General features: G+C 48.5%; 1 protein-coding gene across 6 annotated transcripts in view; it reads left to right on the top strand.

Annotated features, from left to right (window-relative positions):
* The window catches only part of LOC140390245 (uncharacterized), a 580,951-nt gene that overhangs the window by 103,751 nt on the left and 453,389 nt on the right, over window positions 1-23,811 (top strand). For all 6 annotated transcript variants that reach the window (XM_072475229.1, XM_072475231.1, XM_072475230.1 and 3 more), the window contains one exon: window positions 6,910-8,139. In XM_072475229.1, coding sequence (XP_072331330.1) covers window positions 6,910-8,139 — 1,230 coding nt within the window. The remainder of the gene's footprint in view (window positions 1-6,909; window positions 8,140-23,811) is intronic.

Below are 23,811 nucleotides of genomic sequence, written 5' to 3'. Positions count from 1 at the left end.
CATAATAGGGCAACACAAGGTACACATTGTAACTACATAACACCGGCATCGGGTGAAGCATACAGGGTGCAGTGTTAATGAGGTCAGTCCATAAGAGGGTCATTTAGGAGTCTGGTGACAGTGGGGAAGAAGCTGTTTTTGAATCTGTTCGTGCGTGTTCTCAGACGTCTGTATCTCCTGCCCGATGGAAGAAGTTGGAAGAGTGAGTAAGCTGGGTGGGAGGGATCTTTGATTATGCTGCCCGCTTTCCCCAGGCAGCAGGAGGTGTAGATGGAGTCAATGGATGGGAGGCAGGTTCGTGTGATGGAGTATCATTACTCCGTCAATGCTGATCAGGGTGTTCGAGACGTAGAGGAGCAGGTCATCTGCATAGACTGAGACTCTACCTCTCTACACCTTCACTGTTCTGAGAGTCATCATCAGTGGCTCAATTGCCATGGAAAATAGTGGCAGGGATAATGGGCATCCCTGTCTCATGCCTCTGTGCAGCCGGAAGTATCTAGGGCTGGTGATGTTTGGCCGTGTGCTCACCATGGGAGCGCTGTACAGCAGTTTCACCCAGAAGGTGAATCCTGACCCAAACCCAAACCATTCCAATATCTCTATGAGGTACTTCCATTCGACCCTGCCGAAGGCCTTTTCTGCATCCAGGGAGATGATCACATCCGGTGCTCTCTCCCCATCTGTGGTCACGATCACGTTCAGCAGGCACTAAATATTTGCTGTTCATTGCCCTTGATAACCCCGTCTGATCTTCAATGACTCCCTCAGCATGCAGCTGTCCCGCCATATCACCAGGGCCTTCTTGGTGTCGGTATTGAGTGAGAATGGCCTGTATGATCCACACTCCGTCGGGTCTTTGTCTTTTTTGGGAAGCAGTGATATTGAGGCCTGAACCAGCGTCGTTGGCAGGTTCCCCCTAGATAGCGAGTTAGCAAACACCTCCCGCAGGTGCAGGGCCAGGGCTGGCGCAAATTCTTTGTAGAAGTCCACCGGGAATCTGTCCAGCCCCGGTGCCCTCCCCGCCTGCATGGAGTTGATGCTCTCCATGACTTCCCCCAGTTCTAATGGTGATTCCAGGCCCCGCATGTCCAGTCCATTGAGGAACTGCTTCATCTTTGAGTCTCCCTCTGGGAGCTCGGATATGTACAACTCTCGGTTGAATGTCACAAAGTCTTCATTAATCTCCCCTGGTGCTGTGACTAGTCTGCCGTTCTATCCTTCACTATCTCCCTCCTGGCTGCCTGCTTCCTCAGCTGCTGAACCAGCAGGCAGCTGGCCTTGTCTTCGTGCTCGTAAAATGTCCCCCGTGATGGCGGAAGTGGTGCACTGCTTTCCCTGTGGAGAGCAGGTCAAAGTCCATTTGTAGCTTCTTCCTCTCCGCCAGTAGTTTCCACAGTCGGGGCTGTGGAGTACCATCGATTCACATGGAGCCAATCAGCTGTCGCCTAGCTGCCCTCTCCTTCCTGTCTTTAAATTCCCTGTACGCAATAATCTCCCCCCTTATCACCTCCTTCAGTGTCTCCCAGAACATGGAGGGTCAGAGCTCAACGTTCTGGTTACATAACCGTCGATGACTTGGGATTTCTATCGGAGATTAGTATTACGGAATATTCCACTGTCCCTGGAAGCACCGATTTCCCTGCTATCAAGATGTCAATCCTAGTGTAGACCCTGTGAACCTGGGAGAAGAAGGAGAACTCCTTCTCCCTTGGGTGCCTGAACCTCCATGGGTCCTCTGCCCTCATCTGCTCCTTAAAAGCATTTAGTTCCCTCACCATGCTTGACAGTTTCGGCGATTTGGGGTTGGATCTGTCTGTCCGTGGGTTCCGTATGCAGTTAAACTCTCCCCCATCTCCAATAATGAGTCGATGGAAGTCTATGTCGGGGATTTCTGCTATGGTTTTCTTCATAAAGTCAGTGTCACCCCAGTTGGGAGCGTACACATTTACCAGAACCGCTGGTGCCACTTCCAGGGCACTACTGACCAAAGCCTTTGGGTCAGTAAACGTCTTTGTTACCGTGAATGCCGTCCTTTTATTCAGTCGTGTGGCCACCCCCCTAACCCTAGTTCTGTAACACGATTGGTATGTCTGTCCAATCCAGCTCTTTCTTACCCTCAGCTGATACCTCTCCCTTAGGTGTGTCTCTTGGAGGAAGTCGGCCTTCAGACTTTTCAGATGGGCGAAGACTCTGGATCATTTTACCGGGCTGTTAATTCCCCAGACGTTCTAGGTGACTATCCTGATGGGAGGGGGGTGTGGGGGCGGGGGGTGGGGGGGGGGGAGGGTGGTGGTGGGGGGGGGTGGTGTCCACACAGCTCCTCACAAACTATGATCTCACATGCGATGTCATATCTTGCGATGCTTCCCGCTATGACATTGGGACAGTGCTTGCCCAAGGATGGGACTATGACACGGAACGTCCCATTGCATTTACTTCACGGATCTTGGCGGACGCAAAGCAACTTTACGCTCAAATCGGTAAGGAGGGCTTGGCGGTAATTTCTGGTGTCAATAGATTCTGCCAGTATGTTTGCGGTCATCCCAATGCAAGGTCATGAATTCTTGCTGCAGGAAAATCTCAGTGATCACCCCGGCACTTCTATGATGAAGATGTTGGCCCGTAGTTACATCTGGTGGCCCGACATCGATGGGGACATTGAGAGGGCCGTGTGTAAGCGCCCGGTGTGTCATGAGGATCGGGAACTCCCGCCAGCGGCCTCCCTTCATCCCTGGCAGTGGCCAGGATGCCCGTGGGTATGTTTACATGTGGATTGTTGCTGGACTAGTAATCCAGTGACCCAGGTTAACGCTGCAGGGACCCGGGTTCGAGTCCCACCATGGCAGATGGTGAAATTAGAATTCAATTAAAATCTGGATGATGACAATGAAACCACTGTCGAGTGTCGGTAAAAAACAATCTGGTTCACTAACGTCCTTCAGAGAAGAAAATCTGTCATCCTTAGTTGGTCTGACCTAAATATGATTCCAGCAATGTGGTTGACGCTTATTTGTACTGAGGGATGAGAGCAATAAATGCTGGCCTTGCCAGTGACACCCACATCCCATGACTGAATATTTGAAAAACCTAAGGAGGTTGCAGACGGACATTGATAGGTTGAATGAGTGGGCAAAATCTGGCAGATGAAGTATAAATTTTGGAGAGTGTGAAGTTGTTCACTTTGGCAGGACGAATAAAAAAACTATTATATAACTGGAAGACAATGGCAGAATGCAGAGGGAGCTTGGTGTTTTAGTGCATGAGTCACAAAAAGTTAATATAGAGATGCAGCAAGTAATTCAGAAGGCTAATGGGATGCTACATGAATTGAACACGAAAGTAAGGACATTACGCTTCAGTTACACAGGGCATTGGTGAGACCACATCCAAAAACTGTGTGCAGCGTTGGTATCCTGATTTAAGGAAGGATGTAAATATGTCGGAAGTGGTTCAAAGGAGGTTTACTAGATTGGTACTTGAAATAAGTGAAAATCGCTTATTGTCACAAGTAGGCTTCAATGAAGTTACTGTGAAAAGCCCCGAGTCGCCACATTCCGGCGCCTGTTCGGGGAGGCTGGTACGGGAATTGAACCGTGCTGCTGGCCTGCCTTGGTCTGCTTTCAAAGCCAGCGATTTATCCCTGTGCTAAACCAGCCCCGTATGTGTGTTGTCTGATGAGGAAAGACGGACAGACTGGGCTTGTTTCCATTGGAGTTGAGAAGAGTGAGGGGGTGACTTGATTGAAGTGTATAAGATACTGACCGGTATCGACAAGGTGGACATGGACAGGACGTTTCCTCTTGTGGGTGAGTCCGGAACCAGGGGGCACTGTTTTAAAATGAGGGGGTCACTCTTTTCGGACAGAGATGAGGAGGTTTTATTTTTCTCTCAGAGGATTGTGCAACTTTGGAACTCTCCGCCTCAGAAGTCAGTGAAAGTGGGGTCACTGAATACTTTTAAGGCTGAGGTATATGGATTCTTGTTGGGAAAGGTGTTTTGGGGGGTAGATGGGAATGTGGAACTCAACACAGACAGAACAGGAATGGTCTTACTGCATGGCGAGCAGACTCGAAGGGCCAAATGGCCAACAGGCAGGATAGAGGGGGATGTAAAAGGGGTGGCGGAGTTGCGCTACTGGTTAGGGAGGATATCACAGCTGTACTACGGGAGGACACCTCAGAGGGCAGTGAGGCTATGTGGGTAGAGATCAGGAATAAGAAGGGTGCAGTCACAATGTTGGGGGTTTACTACAGGCCTCCCAACAGCCAGCGGGAGATAGAGGAGCAGATAGGTAGACAGATTTTGGAAAGGAGTAAAAGCAACAGGGTTGTTGTGATGGGAGACTTCAACTTCCCCAATATTGACTGGGACTCACTTAGTGCCAGGGGCCTAGATGGGGCAGAGTTTGTAAGGAGCATCCAGGAGGGCTTCTTAAAACAATATGTAGATAGTCCAACGAGGGAAGGGGTTGTACTGGACCTGGTATTGGGGGATGAGCCCGGCCAGGCGGTAGAAGTTTCAGGAGGGGAGCATTTCAGGAACAGTGACCACAATTCAGTAAGTTTTAATGTGCTGGTGGACAAGGATAAGCGTGGTCCTAAGGTGAATGTGCTAAATTGGGGGAAGGCTAATTATAACAATATTAGGCAGGAACTGAAGAACCTAGATTGGGGGTGGATGTTTGAGCGTAAATCAACATCTGACACGTGGGAGGCTTTCAAATGTCAGTTTAAAGGAATTCAGGACCGGCATGTTCCTGTGAGGAAGAAGGATAAATACGGCAAATTTCGGGAACCTTGCATAACGAGAGATATTGTAGGCCTCGTCAAAAAGAAAAAGGAGGCATCTGTCAGGGCAAGAAGACTGGGAACAGACGAAGCCTGTGTGGAATATAAGGAAAGTAGGAAGGAACTTAAGCAAGGAGTCAGGAGGGCTAAAAGGGGCCACGAAAAGTCATTGGCAAATCAGTTTAAGGAAAATCCCAAGGCTTTTTACACGTACATAAAAAGCAAGAGGATAGCCAGTGAAAGAGTTGGCCCACTGAAGGATTGGCAAGGGAATCTATGTGTGGAGCCAGAGGAAATGGGCGAGGTACTAAATGAAAACTTTGCATCAGTATTCACCAAAGAGAAGGAATTGGTGGATGTTGAGTCTGGAGAAGGATGTGTAGATAGCCTGGGTCGCATTGAGATCCAAAAAGACGAGGTGTTGGGCGTCTTGAAAAATATTAAGGTAGATAAGTCCCCAGTGCCTGATGGGATCTACCCCAGAATACTGAAGAAGGCTAGAGAGGAAATTGCAGAGGTCTTGACAGAAATCTTTGGATCCTCACTGTCTTCAGTTGATGTCCAGGAGGACTGGAGAATAGCCAATGTTGTTCCTCTGTTTAAGAAGGGTAGCAAGGATGATCCATAGAACTACAGGCCGGTGAGCCTTACGTCAGTGGTAGGGAAATTACTGGAGAGAATTCTTCGAGACAGGATCTACTTCCATTTGGAAGCAAATGGACATATTAGCGAGAGACAGCATGGTTTTGTGAAGGGCAGGTCGTGTCTCACTAACTTGATAGAGTTTTTCGAAGAGGTCACAAAGATGATTGATGCAGGTAGGGCAGTGGATGTTGACTATATGGACTTCAGTAAGGCCTTTGACAAGGTCCCTCATGGCAGACTGGTAGAAAAGATGAAGTCACACGGGATCAGGGGTGAGCTGGCAAGGTGGATACAGAACTGGCTAGGTCATAGAAGGCAGAGAGTAGCAATGGAAGGGTGCTTTTCTGATTGGAGGGCTGTGACTAGTGGTGTTCTGCAGGGATCAGTGCTGGGACCTTTGCTGTTCGTAGATGTTTAAATGATTTGGAGGAAAATGTAACTGGTCTGATTGGTAAGTTTGCAGATGATACAAAGGTTGGTGGAATTGCGGATAGCGATGAGGACTGTCAGAGGATACAGCAGGATTTAGATCGTTTGGAGACTTGGGCGGAGAGATGGCAGATGGAGTTTAATCCGGACAAATGTGAGGTAATGCATTTTGGAAGGTCGAATGAAAGTCGGGAATATACAGTGAACGGTAGAACCCTCAAGAGTATTGACAGTCAGAGAGATCTAGGTGTACAGGTCCACAGGTCACTGAAAGGGGCAACACAGGTGGAGAAGGTGATCAAGAAGGCATGCGGCATCCTTGCCTTCATTGGCCGGAGCATTGAGTATCCGAATTGGCAAGTCATGTTGCAGCTGTATAGAACCTTAGTTAGGCCACACTTGGAGTATAGTGTTCAATTCTGGTTGCCACACTACCAGAAGGATGTGGAGGCTTTGGAAAGGGTGCAGAAGAGATTTACCAGGAAGTTGCCTGGTATGGAGTGCATTAGCTATGAGGAGCGGTTGAATAAACTTGGTTCCTTCTCACTGGAATGACGGAGGTTGATGGGTGTCCTGATAGAGGTCTACAAAATTATGAGAGGCATAGACAGAGTGGATAGTCAGAGGCTTTTTCCAGGGTTGAGGGGTCAATTTCTAGTGGGCATAGGTTTAAGGTGCAAGGTTTAGAGGAGATGTACGAGGCAGGTTTTTTACACAGAGGGTAGTGGGTGCCTGGAACTCGCTACCGGAGGAGGTGATGGAAGCAGGGACGATAGTGACATTTAAGGGGCATTTTGACAAATACATGAATAGGATGGGAATAGAGGGATACGGACCCAGGAAGTGTAGAAGATTTTAGTTTAGTCGGGCAGCATGGTCGGCACGGGCTTGGAGGGCCGAAGGGCCTGTTCCTGTGCTGTACTTTTCTTTGTTCTTTGTAACTCCTGATTCTATTTTGTATGTTACAAAAACACAATTAACTTTTATAAATTAACGTGTAATTGACACCATTCTCTGTATAAAAAATGTTGTCATTATTTGGCAGGTTCCTCTCAGCCACTCACTTCAGGAAGAAGATTCATCTTGGCGTTTCTAGAAAATGCTGACAGTTCTGCTCCCCTCACCGTGCATCTTGTCACTTATGACAAACCCACAGTTGTGAGGGTTTCTATATCTGACCCACCTTATGATCGTTCAGTCTCCATTCGTGCAAATAGCACAGCCATCATGACACTGAACTCCTCCTCCACGCTGTCAAGGAACCAAACTGGGAAAAATACCATAACCGTTACATCAAATGAAAATATCTCCCTTGTTGCGATAAGTGGGAAATCTAAGGCATATAATACATTATTCACTTTACCATTCACCAGTTTGGGTACAGGGTATTATATCATCACATATGGCATGGAAGGTCTGTACAACCTTAAACAATTTACCATCGCTAACAGCAATGAACATGTGCTGATCACCATCACTGTCTCGGGATCTCTGATCTTCAATGCGGTTCAGTTCACAGAGGGAGAGAGTTTCTCGTTTGCAATGGGACCAAACGAGGTTGTTCAGTTTCAGAGCAAAATGGACTTGACAGGAACAAAGATCGTGTCCACAAAGCCCGTGGCTGTCTCCAGTGGAGATCAATGCAGAACTGTCACCCGAGGTACCTGTAGCAATTTAAGTGAAACTTTATACCCGGTGGACAAGTGGTCCGATTTGTTTGTTGTTTTTCCCATTATGAAGAAAATGAAGAGGGACATCATCACCATTGTCTCTTCGGGGAATGACAACAACGTGAATATTCACACAGAGGAAGGCAATTGGCAAGTGCTGCTCCGTGATGGAGCTCATGTCAACATCTCTGTGAATGGTGGAATGATCATAAACTCAAGCAAACCGATCATGGTCATTTACCTGTTTACAGGAGGCAGCAACTCAATGGTTTCAATCCTTGACCCCTTCATGATGACTGTGATACCGTCTGTCTTTTTCAGAAATTACTTTGTGTTTGTGACAATGGACAATGTATTCAACTACATCCTGGTCATTTCATCAGGGTCGAACTCGAGCAGCATTATTTTAGACGGGAAACCTTTGTCCAAATTCCCCATCAAAAATTCAACCTTTGCTGGTTTCACTGCCACCAGAATCTACCTGGGTGAAACCGGTGGGCGTCACGTTATCGCTCAGGTTTCAGGTCGCTTCACCATCTACACCTATGGGATCAGGCGAGAAGAGTCGAATGGATATCCGATTGGCAACAGACCCCCCGCCATCAGTAAGTGTTCGGTTATTTGCACTCTTCATTGAAGAGTCTGTGGTGCACTGGTAATGTCACGTCACTAGATTAATTAGCCAGATATCAGGCAAATGCTCGTGGAACAGCCATGAATTTATATATGAATTGCATGACAGATGCTGGTGGAAATTCAATTCAATTAATTGAAAACTATCCGGAACTGAATTCTGGACACAATGACCACAAATTATCTTTGATTCTGGTTAAAATAATAAATCTGGTTCAACAGTAACAGTGAAGCACACACACCCTGTAACAAAATAAAGATCAGAAGTACAATTGCGGCACCAGAGGAACCAATAGGTGGACAACAGGATTCAAAGAGTGATACCATCGTCAGGCTCGTCTAGAATATAACCAGTGAGGTTATACAAGAGAACACGCCAAACAGGTTATACAAGAGAACACGCCAAACACCCAACCCCATCACTCAAGATTTTAGAGTCCATTATTAAGGATGAGATTGTGGAGTACTGAGAAGTGCATGGTAGAATAGGACTGAGTTAGCATGGATTCATCAAGGGGAGGTCATGCCTGACAAATCTGTTTGAATTCTTTGAGGATATAATGAGGAAGTTAGACAAAGGAGAACTAGTGGATGTAATCTATTTGGATTTCCAGAACGCCATTGACAAGGTGCCATACAGGAAGCTGCTAAATCAGTTAAGAGCCCATGGTGCTGGGGAAGGTAGAGGATTGGCTGATTGGCAGAAGGCAGAGAGTGAGGATAAAGGGGTCCTTTTCAGGATGGCAGCCGGTGACTAGTGGTGTTCCGCTGGGGTCAGTGTTGGGACCACAGCCATTCACGATATCCATTAATAATCTGGAAGAAGGATCTACGTTTGTAGATAATACAAAGATAAGTAGAGGGACAGGTTGTGTTGAGGAATCAGAGAGGCTGCAGAAGGACCTACATAGGCTATGAGAGTGGGCAAAGAAGTGGCAGATGGAATACAATTTAGAAAAGTGTGAGGTCATGCACTGTGGTAGGAAGAACAGGGACATAGACTATATTCTAAATGGGAAAGACTTCAGAAATCAGAAGTGCAAAGGGACTTAGGAGTACTAGTTCAGGATTCTCTTAATATTAACATGGATGTTCAGTTGGCAGTTAGGAAGACAAATTCAATGTTCACATTCATGTCACGAGGGCTAGAATACAAGACCAGGGATGTACTGCTGAGGCTGTACAAGGCTCTGGTCAGATCCCATTTGGAGTATTGTGAGCAGTTTTGGGCCCTGTATCCAATGAAGGATGTGCTGTCCTTGGAAAGTGTCCAGAGGAGGTTCACAAGAATGATCCCTGGAATGAAGAGCTTGTCGTATGAAGAACAGTTGAGGACTCTGGGTCTGTAGTCGATGGCATTTGGAATAATGAGGAGGGATCTTATTGAAACTTACAGGATACTGAGAGGCCTAGATCGAGTGAACGCGGAGGGAATGCTTCCACTAGTAGGAGAAACAAGAACCCGAGGCCACAACCTGAGACTAAAGGGATGATCCTTTAAAGCAGAGATGAGGAGGAATTTCTTCAGCCAGAAGGTGGTGAATCTGTGGAACTCTTTGCCGCAGAAGGCTGTGGAGGCCAAGTCACTAAGTGTCTTTAAGACAGAGATAGATAGGTTCTTGTTTAATAAGGGTATCAGGGGTTTTGGGGAGAAGGCAGGAGAATGATGATGAGAAACAGATCAGCCATGATTGAATGGCGGAGCAGACCTGATGGACCGAATGGGCTAATTCTGATCATATGTCTTATGGTCTTATGGACACCATCATCACATAATTAGACGAGGACCCACCACATCACACTGTTTTTTTTTAAATATATATATTTTATTCAGATTTTTCAGCCAAACAAAGCAATACAAAGGTTTTCCCTTTTTACAACAATAAAACAATATAAATAACAGTGACCGTTTTAACAAGTAAATAAATAATATATAAACTAAACTAAATGGCAACTGACATAACAAAAATAATAACTCTCCAGATACCCGCGAACTTTATCCGTTCTAGTTTTATAAACCCTGCCATGTCATTTATCCAGGTCTCCACGCCCGGGGGTTTGCCTTCCTTCCACATCAACAGTATCCTGCGCCGGGCTACTAGGGATGCAAAGGCCAAGACATCAGCCTCTTTCGCCTCCTGCACTCCCGGCTCTTCTGCAACCCCAAATATAGCCAACCCCCAGCCTGGCTCGACCCGGACCCCCACCACCTTCGAAAGCACCTTTGCCACCCCCACCCAGAACCCCAGCAGTGCCGGGCATGACCAAAACATGTGGGTGTGGTTTGCTGGGCTTCTCGAGCATCTCCCACACCTATCCTCTACCCCGAAAAATTTACTGAGCCTTGCTCCGGTCATATGTGCCCTGTGCAAAACCTTGAATTGTATCAGGCACACGATACACGATCAGGCCTGGCGCACGAGGACGACGAGTTTACCCTACGTAGGGCATCAGCCCACAGCCCCTCCTCAATCTCTTCCCCCAGCTCTTCTTCCCATTTTCCCTTCAGCTCATCCACCATGATCTCCCCCTCGTCCCTCATTTCCCTGTATATATCCGACACCCTACCATCTCCCACCCATGTCCCTGAGATCACTCTATCTTGAATCTCCTGCGTCGGGAGCTGCGGGAATTCCCTCACCTGTTGCCTTGCAAACGCCCTCAGTTGCATGTGCCGAAATGCATTCCCTTGGGGCAACCCATATTTTTCCGTCGGCGCTCCCAGACTCGCAAACGTCCCGTCTATGAACAGATCCCTCAGTTGCACAATCCCAGCTCTCTGCCATGCTCCAAATCCCCCATCTATTCTCCCGGGGACAAACCTATGATTATTTCTTATCGGGGACCGCACCGAGGCTCCCATCCTTCCCCTCTGCCGTCTCCACTGCCCCCAAATTTTCAGTGTTGCCACCACCACTGGACTTGTGGTGTATTTCTTCGGGGAGAACGGCAACGGCGCTGTCGCCAGTGCTTGTAGGCTGGTTCCCTTGCAGGACGCCATCTCCAATCTCTTCCACGCCGCTCCCTCCCCTTCTCCCATCCACTTACATACCATTGAGATATTGGCGGCCCAGTAGTACTCACTTAGGCTCGGTAGTGCCAGTCCCCCCCCTATCCCTGCTACGCTGCAAGAACCCCCTCCTCACTCTCGGGGTCTTCCCAGCCCACACAAAACTCATGACACTTTTCTCGATTTTCTTGAAAAAAGCCTTCGTGACCATCACCGGAAGGCACTGAAACACAAAAAGGAATCTCGGGAGGACTGACATTTTGACCGCCTGCACCCTACCCACCAGTGACAGGGGCACCATGTCCCATCTCTTAAAATCCTCCTCCATCTGTTCCACCAATCGTGTTAAATTAAGCCTATGTAAGGTTCCCCAACTCCTGGCTATCTGAATCCCTAAGTACCGGAAATCTCTTGTTACCTTCCTCAGCGGTAAATCATCTATTCCCCTGCTCTGCTCCCCCGGATGCACCACAAACAACTCACTCTTCCCCATATTCAATTTGTACCCCGAGAATTCCCCAAACTCCCTGAGTGTCTGCATTATCTCAGGCATCCCCTCCACTGGGTCCGCAACATACAGCAATAAATCATCTGCATACAATGATACCCAGTGTTCTTCTCCTCCCCTGAGTACTCCCCTCCACTTCCTGGAGCCCCTCAGTGCTATGGCCAGGGGCTCAATCGCCAATGCAAACAGTAGCGGAGACAGGGGAACCCCTGCCTCGTCCCCCTATAAAGACGGAAGTAGTCAGACCTCTGCCTGTTCGTGACCACACTTGCCACCAGGGCCCTATATAGCAGCTGTACCCATCCAATAAACCCTTCTCCAAAACCAAATCTCCTCAGCACTTCCCACAGATAGTCCCACTCTACTCTGTCGAATGCTTTCTCGGCGTCCATCGCCACCACTATCTTCGCCTCCCCCTCTGGTGGGGGCATCATCATCACCCCTAGCAGCCTCCGTATGTTCGTGTTCAGCTGTCTCCCCTTAACGAACCCAGTTTGATCCTCGTGGACCATCCCCGGGACACAGTCCTCTATCCTCGTCGCCATCACCTTGGCCAGGAGCTTAGCATCTACGTTTAAAAGGGAAATGGGCCTGTAGGACCCACACTGCAGCGGGTCTTTTTCCTTCTTCAAAAGGAGCGATATCGTTGCCTCCGACATAGTCGGGGGCAACTTCCCCCTTTCCCTGGCCCCATTAAAGGTTCTCGTCAAAAGCGGGGCCAGCAGGTCCATATATTTCCTATATAATTCCACCGGGAATACGTCCGGTCCCGGGGCCTTCCCCGCCTGCATGCTTCCAATCCCTTTTACCACCTCCTCCATCTCAATCTGTGCTCCCAGTCCCGCTCTCTCCTGCTCCTCCACCTTCGGGAATTCCAGCTGATCCAGGAAACACATCATTCCCTCCTTCCCTTCCGAGGGCTGAGCCTTATATAACCTCTCATAGAATGCCTTGAACACCCCGTTCACTCTCTCCGCTCCCCGTTCCATCTCTCCCTCCTCATCTCTCACCCCACCTATCTCCCTTGCCGCTCCCCTCCTCCTCAATTGGTGGGCCAATAGCCGACTCGCCTTCTCTCCATACTCATACTGTACACCCTGTGCCCTCCTCCACTGTGCCTCTGCCTTACCCATGGTCAGCAGGTCAAATTCCACATGTAACCGTTGTCTTTCCCTGTACAGTCCCTCCTCTGGTGCCTCTGCATATTGCCTGTCCACCCTCAGAAGTTCTTTCAACACTCGCTCCCTTTCTTTACCCTCTTGCTTCCCTTTATGTGCCCTTATGGATATCAGTTCCCCTCTGACCACCGCCTTCAACGCCTCCCAGACCACTCCCATCTGAACCTCTCCGTTGTCATTAAGCTCCAAGTACCTTTCGATACACCCCCTCACCCTTAGACATACCCCCTCATCCGCCAATAAGCCCATATCCATTCTCCAGAGTGGGTGCTGTTCTTTTTCCTCTCGTACCTCCAGGTCTTCCCAATGTGGAGCGTGGTCCGAATTGGCTATGGCCGTATACTCCGTCCCTGTCACCTTCGGAATCAGTGCCCTTCCCAAGACAAAAAAGTCTATCAGTGAGTATACTTTGTGAACATGGGAGAAAAATGAGAACTCCTTACTCCTAGGCCTACTAAATCTCCAGGGATCTACTCCTCCCATCTGCTCCATGAAGTCCTTGTGCACCCTGGTCGCTGCCGGCCTCCTCCCGGTCCTGGACCTCGACCGGTCCAGCCCTGGATCAAGCACCATATTGAAGTCTCCCCCCATTACCAACTTTCCCGCCTCCAGGTCCGGGATACGTCCCAACATACGCCTCATAAAATTTGCATAATCCCAGTTTGGGGCGTATACGTCCACCGCCTCCCCTTGCAATCTGCCACTCACCATCACATATCTACCCCCACTATCCGCCACTATGGTCTTTGCCTCAAACAGTACCCGTTTCCCCACCAAGATAGCCACCCCCCTATTCTTCACATCAAAACCCGAATGGAACACCTGCCCCACCCATCCTTTACGTAATCTGACCTGGTCTATCAGTTTCAGGTGTGTCTCCTGCAACATAACCACATCTGCCCTTAATTTCTTTAGGTGTGCGAGTACCCGTGCCCTTTTAATCGGCCGGTTCAGCCCTCTCACGTTCCACGTGATCAGCCGGGTTGGGGGGCTCTTTACCCCCCCCCCCCTTGTCGACTAGCCATCCCCTTTTTTAACCCAGCTCCTCACCCGGTTCCCACGTACCCGTATATCCCACCGACGGTGCCCTCCCGCCTCGACCACCCCATCCCATAACAGCTCCCCCTTCTCCTTAGCAACAGCAACCCAATTAACCCCCCCCCTCTCCGCTAGATCCCCCTCTAGCGTAGTTGCACCCCCCATGTTGCTCCCAGAAGTCAGCGAACTCTGGCTGACCTCGGCTTCCCCCCTTGTCCTCGGCCCCCACTGTGCGGGGCCCCCTCCTTCCTGCGTCCCCGTTCCCGCCACAATTACCATAGCGCGGTAACAAAGCCCGCGTTTCCCACTCGGCCCCGCCCCTAATGGTGTATTTCCCTTCTCCTTCCCCTTTCCGTCCCACCGGCACCCACAGTTCCTCATACTCCCCCCCCCCCCAACATGGGGAAGAGAGAAAAGTTACAGGAACACAGAATTAACAAATTGAAAAATCCTCCCCCCCCCACCTTCCCCTTCCTCGCCCCACATAATCACCCCACCACTTTGTCCCAGAAGCTCTTTCTCTCGCCAGACTATTCCAGCTTCTTGTCCACAATGAATGTTCACGCCTCTTCTGCCGTCTCAAAGTAGTGGTGCTTCCCTTGGTGTGTGACCCACAGTCTCGCCGGTTGCAACATTCCAAATTGAACCTTCTTTTTGTGAAGCACCGCCTTAGCCCGATTGAAACTTGCCCTCCTTCTCGCCACCTCCGCACTCCAATCCTGGTATACGCGGATCACCGCGTTCTCCCACCTACAGCTCCGAGTTTTCTTCGCCCATCTGAGGACCGTCTCTCTGTCATTGTAGCGGAGAAACCTCACCACTATAGTTCGAGGTATTTCTCCAGCCTTTGGTCTTCGCGCCAGAACTCGATAGGCTCCCTCCACCTCCAAAGGGCCCGTCGGGGCCTCCGATCCCATTAGCGAGTGAAGCATCGTGCTCACATATGTCCCGACGTCCGCCCCTTCTGCGCCTTCGGGAAGACCCAGGATTCTTAAATTCTTCCTCCTTGAGTTATTTTCCAGTGCTTCCAACCTCTCCACACACCTTTTGTGCTGTGCCTAGTGCGTTTCTGCCTTCACCACCAGGCCCTGTATTTCGTCCTCGTTTTCAGCAGTCTTTGCCTTCACGACCCGAAGCTCCAGCTCTTGGGTCCTCTGCTCCTCCTTTAGCCCTTCAATCGCCTGTAATATCGGGGCCAACACTTCCTTCTTCAACTCCTTCTTCAGCTCTTCCACACAGCGCCGCAGGAACTCTTGTTGCTCCGGGCCCCATAACAAACGGCCACCTTCCGACGCCATCTTGCTTTGAGCTTCCCTTCCTTGCCGCTGCTCCAGAGGATCCCCCGTAATCCGGCCGCTATCCTCTCTCTTTTCCATGCGTGTCCGGGGGGATTCCCTTCTGGTTTACCGCACAGAGTTTTTGGCCGTTTAAATTGCCGTTGGGGCTCCTATTAAGAGCCCAAAAGTCCGTTTCAATGGGAGATGCCGAAACGTGCGACTCAGCTGGTCATTGCCGCACCAGGAAGTCCCACATCACACTGTTGACCGTAGCATCCATAGGGCTTTGCAGCAAGGAACAAGGCCCTTCGGCCCATCACTTCCATGCTGGCCATCAAGCACTTTTTTATTATAATCCAATTTTCCAGCACTTGGTCAATAGCCTTGTATGCTATGGCATTGCAAGTGCTCATCTAAATACTTCTTACAAGTTGCAAGAGTTCCTGCCTCTACCACCCTTTCAGGCAGTCAGTTCCAGATTGTCAACACTTTCTGGGTGAAAAAGACTTTCCTCACATCTCCTCTGAACCTCTTGCCACTTAACGTATCCACCTCAACTAAGGGGAAACGTTCCTTCCTGTCAAACCCATCTCCATGCCTCATACTTTTATACACCTCATTCAGGTCCCCTGAGCTCTCCCTGCTCCAGGGAAAACAACCCCAGCCTATCCAGTCTCCCTTGACACCAGCTGAAAAACACCAGCCCAGGCAATGTCCTGGTGACCTCCTCTGCGTCCTCTCTGTCTTGTTACCTGTGTGGTAGGTAACTCGTGCTACTCAATCCTTGGTTGATGGTGAGGTATTCTGAATCTCGATGAGGAAGACTCAAACTCGTCCAGTAACAGGAAAGGTTTATTGAGTAACTATAACAACAAGTGCATGAGTTCTTTACTTTAACTTTGATACTAGTGATAAGGTTAACAAGATCTAACAACAGTGAATATAAGTAACTCCACTAACTATCTGAACTATTATGATATTGCCCTGATCACAATGCACCCGAGAGAGAGACTGCCCCAGACCCAATGTGGCTGCCTTTTATACCCCCATTATATGGCCCTCTAGTGATCATGTGGTGCTGCTGATTACTCATTAACCCCTTGTGTACATGCACATACAGAGATCACTACATCCCCCCCTCTTTCTTGTGTTACATATTTTCTGTATGTTGTAAAGAAAATTGAACAAACATAGTGGATGCAGTCAACTGGAGACAGGTAAGACAAATAACGCTGTGTACAATCTGTGATGGTAATGATGACCGTACAAATCCAATCAATGTTCAAAGAGTCGCATCTTAACAAGAAAATTTGTGAGTCCAATCTTTATGAATTTGATCAGTTGGGTTGCTTTCTTCTGTCGTCGAGGTGGCAATGGTGATGTCGTCATTTCATTGTGAACATCGTCAGTGTTCATGTGTGGAAGTGACCAGCAAGTCATCACGAGGTGTTCGAATGGCCGGAGCAGCTTGTTGTCTGCCCCGGACCTTTTTATTTTGTGCTTGCGGTATTGACTCCGTACGTCCTCGTTCTTGAAAGCTGGGTTGGTTGCTTGCTGTGGTGCAGATATGAAATCAAGAGATTTGTTGTCATGGAATGTAATGTTTGTAGTCTTACCACTGTTTCGAACTGTGCCGGGACTTTGTCCTTTCTGTGTGGAGTTGTGACATGATGCCCAGGTCGTGGTTTCATTGTCGTTGTTTTTGTGGCTTCTGTCGTTGATACTGTTGTTGGTCTTGTTGTTGTTGTTGTTACAGTTTTGCTCACTGACTGTACCATGTGTATTATTCGAGTCATACTCAAAGTGTTTGTGTCAGTGCCCTTTTTGGTAACCGATGTTTCGTTGAGCGTTTTTTCTTGAGAATTGTGAGAATGATCTGATGTGGCATTGATGTTGGTGACATCAGTCATCTCTGGTGGATTTGCTTGCCCTTCTTTGCTTCCTTGGTGCTCCTGTTCAGGAGACATTTCCGGTGCTTTGGAATCATCTGTGATCTCTTTATGCTCCTCTTCAGGAGTAATTTCCGGTTCATTTGAATCACCTTTGGTTTTTTTGGTGCTCCTCTTCTGGAGTCAAAATTTTCAAGATTTCAAATGAAGTCGTCTCTCTGGACCCAAGAGTAGACCTACTCTGTGCTTCTGTACAGACGAGCTGAGATCTGGCAGTCTCGTTGTGATCCTGCACACTCTGTATGTGGAGTGTGATCACTTTGTCACTGTTTTTACATACAGTGGGTGGACATTCAATGTCTTCTTGTTGGTTTCATGAGCTGGGTGGACTTTCATAGTCTGCTGCTGGTTGCTCATATAAGGCGGATAGACCGTCATAGTCTTCCTCGCGCACTGTTGTCACTCCGGAGTCTTTAATTGCGTCCATTCTGGAGTCTGTCAACGAGCTCGCTGTGGAGGCTGGTATCACTCCCTCTGTGGAGTCGATCTGTGCTCTCTGCGTGGCGTCGCCGCCTTCTCGGATATTTGACATGCGGCTGTCATCCATTGTATCGACGATCTGCCATGTGTCATGGTACTGGATTCCTCTACCATGAGACTCATATTGAACTTGGCACCCATGTTGTTGCTGTAATGATCATCAGATCCGGTGAACTCATCCATGGCTGAGTAGCATTCGTCAGCGAGCAAATCATCTCTTCTTGCTGAGGATATGTCATGGTGCTCTCTTTTTCCAATGAGGAACTCATCTCCTGAGTAGTCATCGTCAACGAACAAATCTTTTGCTCTGGTTTTGTCATTGTGCTCTCCTCTTTGGGTGTTGCAAACTGCTTGTTCCAGGGTGGTGCGACAGTAATGCTTAACTGTGGGTGGAGGCTCGGGCTTCATTCTGTCGTTGGAGGAAAGATTTTTGTGTTTTGTAACTTTAAAATTCTTGTTGTTTACTTTCGGGCATTTCGGGTGAGGCGTGGTGACTGTTATGTAAGGTTCCTCAGTTAATTCAACTGTGTCCACGCCGTATGAGTAGTCACAGACTAGGTCATCATTTTGTGATAAGTAATCACCGTAGGTTGGTTTGTTTTCCATTGATGCAACGTTCCTAACATCGCAGAGCCTCAGTTTTTGTCCTGTGGAATTCATGTGTAGGACAGCTCTACATTTAGAGGCATGGTGGTTGTATCTTCCACACCCCAGGCACTGTTTGCCAAAAAATGGACATTGCCCTTTTAAATGGGCGTGTCTGCAGTGAAGCCACGTCATCACGCCGTCCCGCCACGCTTGCGCATGCGCAGTAGTTTTGTCATCCGGTTCCAATCTTCGGGCGAACTGCGTTTGTGCCACTTCCAGGTTTGCGCGCACAGTGGAGGAACGCCTTCTAGATGCCTGGGCCACCATTTTGACGGATCCAACCTCGCGGTGGAGGCCTTGTTCCCGGTGAACAAATTGTTCATACTGTGTTTCGGTAATTTCATGAGCAGAGCATTTTTGAATGGCCATTTAAACGGGTCATGTTTCTGTGTTTCAGGAGAGACTTTCTGAGTCCCTCATCAGAGATGCCACTGACAATTTTGTCTCTGATGAGGGAGTCACGGAGGGTTTCATAATTGTAGGATTGGTCCATCAGCTTTAAGTCAGTGACAAAACTGCTGAATGATTCTCCTTGTCTTTGTAGCCGCCTGGTGAATTTAAAGCGTTCAAATGTCTCATTAACCTCAGATTTGCAGTGGTTGTCGAATTGTTTTAGAATTATGTCCAGTTTTTTCTTGTCCTCTCCTTCCACGTAGGTGAATGAATTATATATATCAATGGCCTGTTTCCCTGCCGCAGATAAGAGGTAGGCAATTTTTTTAGAATCAGGCGCAGCGGTCATGTCCTTAATTTCCATAAATAGATTAAATTGTTGCAGAAATATTTTCCAATTACCAGAGGTTCTGAGTTGCTGCGGTGCTGGAAGTGAACCCATCTTACCAGTTGTTCTTTTTCTTGCCCAAGAGGTCCGAGTGCTGCGAAGACTTCCGTGGTCGGATATCTATCCGAAATTTTTTTTTCTTGTTGTCAAACCTTATCTAACTAGTTCTTTCAAAGTCAACACGCCTGGTACCATGTCTTGTTACCTGTGTGGTAGGTAACTCGTGCTACTCAATCCTTGGTTGATGGTGAGGTATTCTGAATCTCGATGAAGACAACTCAAACTCGTCCAGTAACAACAAAGGTTTATTGAGTGACTATAGCAATAAGTGCATGAGTTCTTTACTTTAACTATGATACTAGTGATAATGAAATGAAATGAAATGAAATGAAAATCGCTTATTGTCACAAGTAGGCTTCAAATGAAGTTACTGTGAAAAGCCCCTCGTCGCCACATTCCGGCGCCTGTTTGGGGAGGCTAGTACAGGAAGGTTAACAAGATCTAGCAACAGTGACCATACGTAACTCCACTAACTATCTGAATTATTATGATATTGCCCTGATCACAGTGCACCCGAGACAGAGAGAGACTGCCCCAGACCCAATGTGGCTGCCTTTTATATCCCCGTTGGTCCGGCCCTCGAGTGATTATGTGATGCTGCTGATTACTCATTAACCCCTTGTGTACGTGCACATACAGAGATCACTACACTCTCCAGTGCAATCACTTCCTTCCTGTAGTGCGGTGACCAGAACTGCACAGTACTCCAGCCGGGGCCTAACCAGTGTTTTATACAGCTTAGGCATAACCTCCCTGTTCTTATATTCCATGCCTTGATTAATGAAGGCAAGAAATCTACAAGCGTAGAAACATAGACACATAGAAAAAGGGAGCAGTAAAAGGCCATTCAGCCCTTTGAGCCTGCTCCACCATTCATTATGATCATAGCCGATCATCCAACTCAATGACCTGATCTTGCTTTCCTCCCACATATCCTTTGATGCCCTTCACCTCAAGTGCTACATCTAACTGCTTCTTGGACACATACAATGTTTTGGCCTCAATTACTTCTTGTGGTAACGAATTCCACAGGCTCACCACGCTCTGAGAGAAGAAATCTCTCCTCATCTCTGTCCTCAATGGTTTACCTGTATCCTCAGACTGTGACCCCTGGTTCTGGGCACACGCACCACCGGAACAATCTTTCTTTCATCTCCCCTGTCTAATCGTGTCTAGTTAGAATTTTGTAGGTTTCTCTGAGATCCCCCTCATTCTTCTGAACTCCAGTGAACACAATCTTAAACGACTCAATCTCTACTCATATTAGTTCTGCCATCCCAGGAATGAGCTTGGTAAACCTTCTCTGCACCCCCTCTATAGCAAGAACATCCTTCCTCAGATAAGGAGACCAAAACTGCACACAATATTCCAAGTATGGGCTCACCAAGGCTCTGTACAAGTTCAGCAAGACATCCCTGCTCCTGTATTCGCATCCTCTTGTAAAGAAGGTCAGCATACCATTTCCCTTCTTTACCACCTGCTGCACCTGCATGCTTACCTTCAGTGACTGTTGTACAAGGGCACCCAGGTCTCAATGCACATTCCCCTCCCCTGATTCAAGGGGTTGGATTCTCCGATTCTGAGACTAAGTGCTGACACCGGCGTGGGAACGATGGCGTTTTACGACCGGAAAAATGGCGCAAAACGGCGAACGATCCTCCGTCCGGTGGGGGGCTAGCAGGCACGCAGCGTAGAGCACCCAGCTCTAGCTGCGGATATGGCCAGAGAATTGCTGGGTCCGTGGCCGCGCAATCGCACGGCGGCGGCCTGAAGCGGCTGCCCCATGCCCCATGGCGCCGGCCATATGCGGACCCGGCCTGCCAAATAGTGACACCCTTTGGCCAGGCTTGCCACCTCTTTACCACTGCAACCAATGCCCCCAGCGCCCGCCAAAGCCCCCCCCCCCCCCCTGCCCGCTGATCGGCTTCCCCCTGGCTGTGGCGTCGCTGGACTTAGTCTGCAGCCTCCATGCCGAGTTCCCGAAAATAAATACCATGAGTCGCCGACGCCGTTGGGAACTCAGCCCGTCGGGGGCGGAGCATTGGGGGGAGTGCCTCAGCTAACGTCCTGAGGCCGTCCATATGGAATACGGTGTTTCGGAGGGGACGGAGCATCGCAATAGTGGCACGACCCCCTTCTTTGGCGGCTACGTGGATTCTCCGGCCAAACGCCAAACGCGATTTTGGCATCGGAGACCGGACTCCTGCCCATGGCCTTTCTGATAAGAATCTGCCTTCTCATGGATAACCTCACATTTATCCAAATTATCCTGCATCTATCATTCATTTGCCTACTCACTCACCTTGTCCAAATCACACTGAAGGATCTCGGCATCCTGCTCACAGCTCACCGTCCCAACCTTCTTAACCTACCTGTCCTGCTGCCTTCGGAGATCAGTGGACAAGCAGTCTAATGTCCCTTTGACCCTATGTAATTCTGTGGGTACGATCATTCCTTCTATATTCCTTTGCTTTGCCAGTCCTCCCAAAATGCATTACCTCACATATTTCATGTTGAAATTTCATTTGCCCCACTTCAGCCCATCTTAGCAGTCTGTCTTTGTCGTCCTGTAATCCATGACCTATTTACCACACCATCAATTTTTGTGTCAGCTACAAACTTGCTTATCATACTCCTTACATTCGCATCCATATCATTAATATGTACTACAAACAAAACAGGGCCCAGCACTGAGCCCTGTGGAACATCGCTGGAGAGTCACAAAAATAAGCTTCAACCATCAGCATCTGGCAGACCTTATTGATGACCATACCTCGCTCTGGAACATATCATGCTGCTGACCATATCACACTGCTCACCATATCTCAGTGCTGACCATATCTCACTGCTAGCCATATCTCACAGCTGACCATATCTCACTGCTAGCCATATTTCACAGCTGACCATATCTCACTGCTAGCCATATCTCACAACTGACCGTATCTCACTGCTTACCATATCTCACTCCTGGCTATATCTCACTGCTGACCATATTTAACTGCAGACCGTATCTCACTGCTGACCATATCTTACTGCTGACCATATCTCAATGCAGATCTGATCTCAGTGCTGACCATGTCGAACAGCTCACTATATCGCGCTGCTGACCACATCACCCTGCAGACAATATTGCACTGAAGACCATGTCACACTGCTGATCATATCACACTGCTAGCCATATCTCACTGCAGAACATAACTCACTGCTGACCATATCTCGCTGCTGACCATATTGCACTGTTGACTACTTCTCCCAACTGACGATATCACACTGCTGACCATATCACACTGCTGACCATACCTGACTGCTGACCATATAGCGCCACTGACCGTACTTCACTGCTGGTTCTACCACACTGCTGACCATATAATACCACTAACGATAACTCACTGCTGACCATATAGCACTGCTGACTATACAACACAACTGGTCATATCTCACTGCTGCCATATCTCACTGCTGACTGTAACTCACAGCTGGCCAAATCTCATTGCTGACCATATCACATCCCTCACCATATCACACTGCCCACCACACCTCACTGCTGACCATAATAATAATAATCACTTATTGTCATGGTGAGTCAGGTGACCACCATGTGTCATGGTGAGTCAGGTGAGTGAAGTCACCATGACTTCAATGAAGTTACTGTGAAAATCCCCTAGTCACCACATTCGCCGCCTGTTCGGGGAGATCGGTACAGGCCATATCACAGTGCTGACCATATCTCACTGCTGACCATATCACACTGCTGTCCACATCACACTCCTGACCATATAAGATTGCTGATCATACCTCATTGCCGACCATATATCACTGCTGACCATATCACTCTGCTGACCATATTGCACTGCATATCATACCTCACTTCTGTCCATATCACACTGCTGACCATATTGCACTGCATTTCATACCTCACTTCTGTCCATATCACACTCCTGACCATATTGCACTGCATATCGTACCTCACTTCTGTCCATATCACACTGCTGACCATATTGCACTGCATATCATACCTCGCTACTGACCATATCGCACTGCTGACCATATCACACTCCTGACCTATAACACTGCTGACCATACCTCATTGCTGACAATATATCACTGCTGACCATATCACACTGCTCACCATATCTCACTGCTGACCATATCTCACTGCTGACCATATCTGGCTGCTGACCATGTCACACTGCTGACCAGATCACACTGCTGACCAGATCAGCTTCTGACCAAATCACACTGCTGATCCTAACACACTGCTGACCAAATCACACTGCTGATCCTAGCACACTGCTGATCCTAACTCACTGCTGACCAAATCACACTGCTGATCCTAGCACACTGCTGATCATAGAACATAGAAAATACAGCACAGAACAGGCCCTTCGGCCCACGATGTTGTGCCGAACCTTTGTCCTAGATTAATCATAGATTATCATTGAATTTACAGTGCAGAAGGAGGCCATTCGGCCCTTTGAGTCTGCACCGGCTCTTGGAAAGAGCACCCTACCCAAACTCAACACCTCCACCCAACACCAAGGGCAATTTTGGACATTAAGGGCAATTTATCATTGGCCAATTCACCTAACCTGCACATCTTTGGACTGTGGGAGGAAACCGGAGCACCCGGAGGAAACCCACGCAGACATGGGGAGGACGTGCAGACTCCGCACAGACAGTGACCCAAGCCAGAATCGAACCTGGGACCCTGGAGC

This window comes from Scyliorhinus torazame, chromosome 14, assembly GCF_047496885.1.
Source record: "Scyliorhinus torazame isolate Kashiwa2021f chromosome 14, sScyTor2.1, whole genome shotgun sequence".
Lineage (NCBI taxonomy): Eukaryota > Metazoa > Chordata > Chondrichthyes > Carcharhiniformes > Scyliorhinidae > Scyliorhinus > Scyliorhinus torazame.
This window is presented reverse-complemented; position numbering and strand designations above follow the sequence as displayed.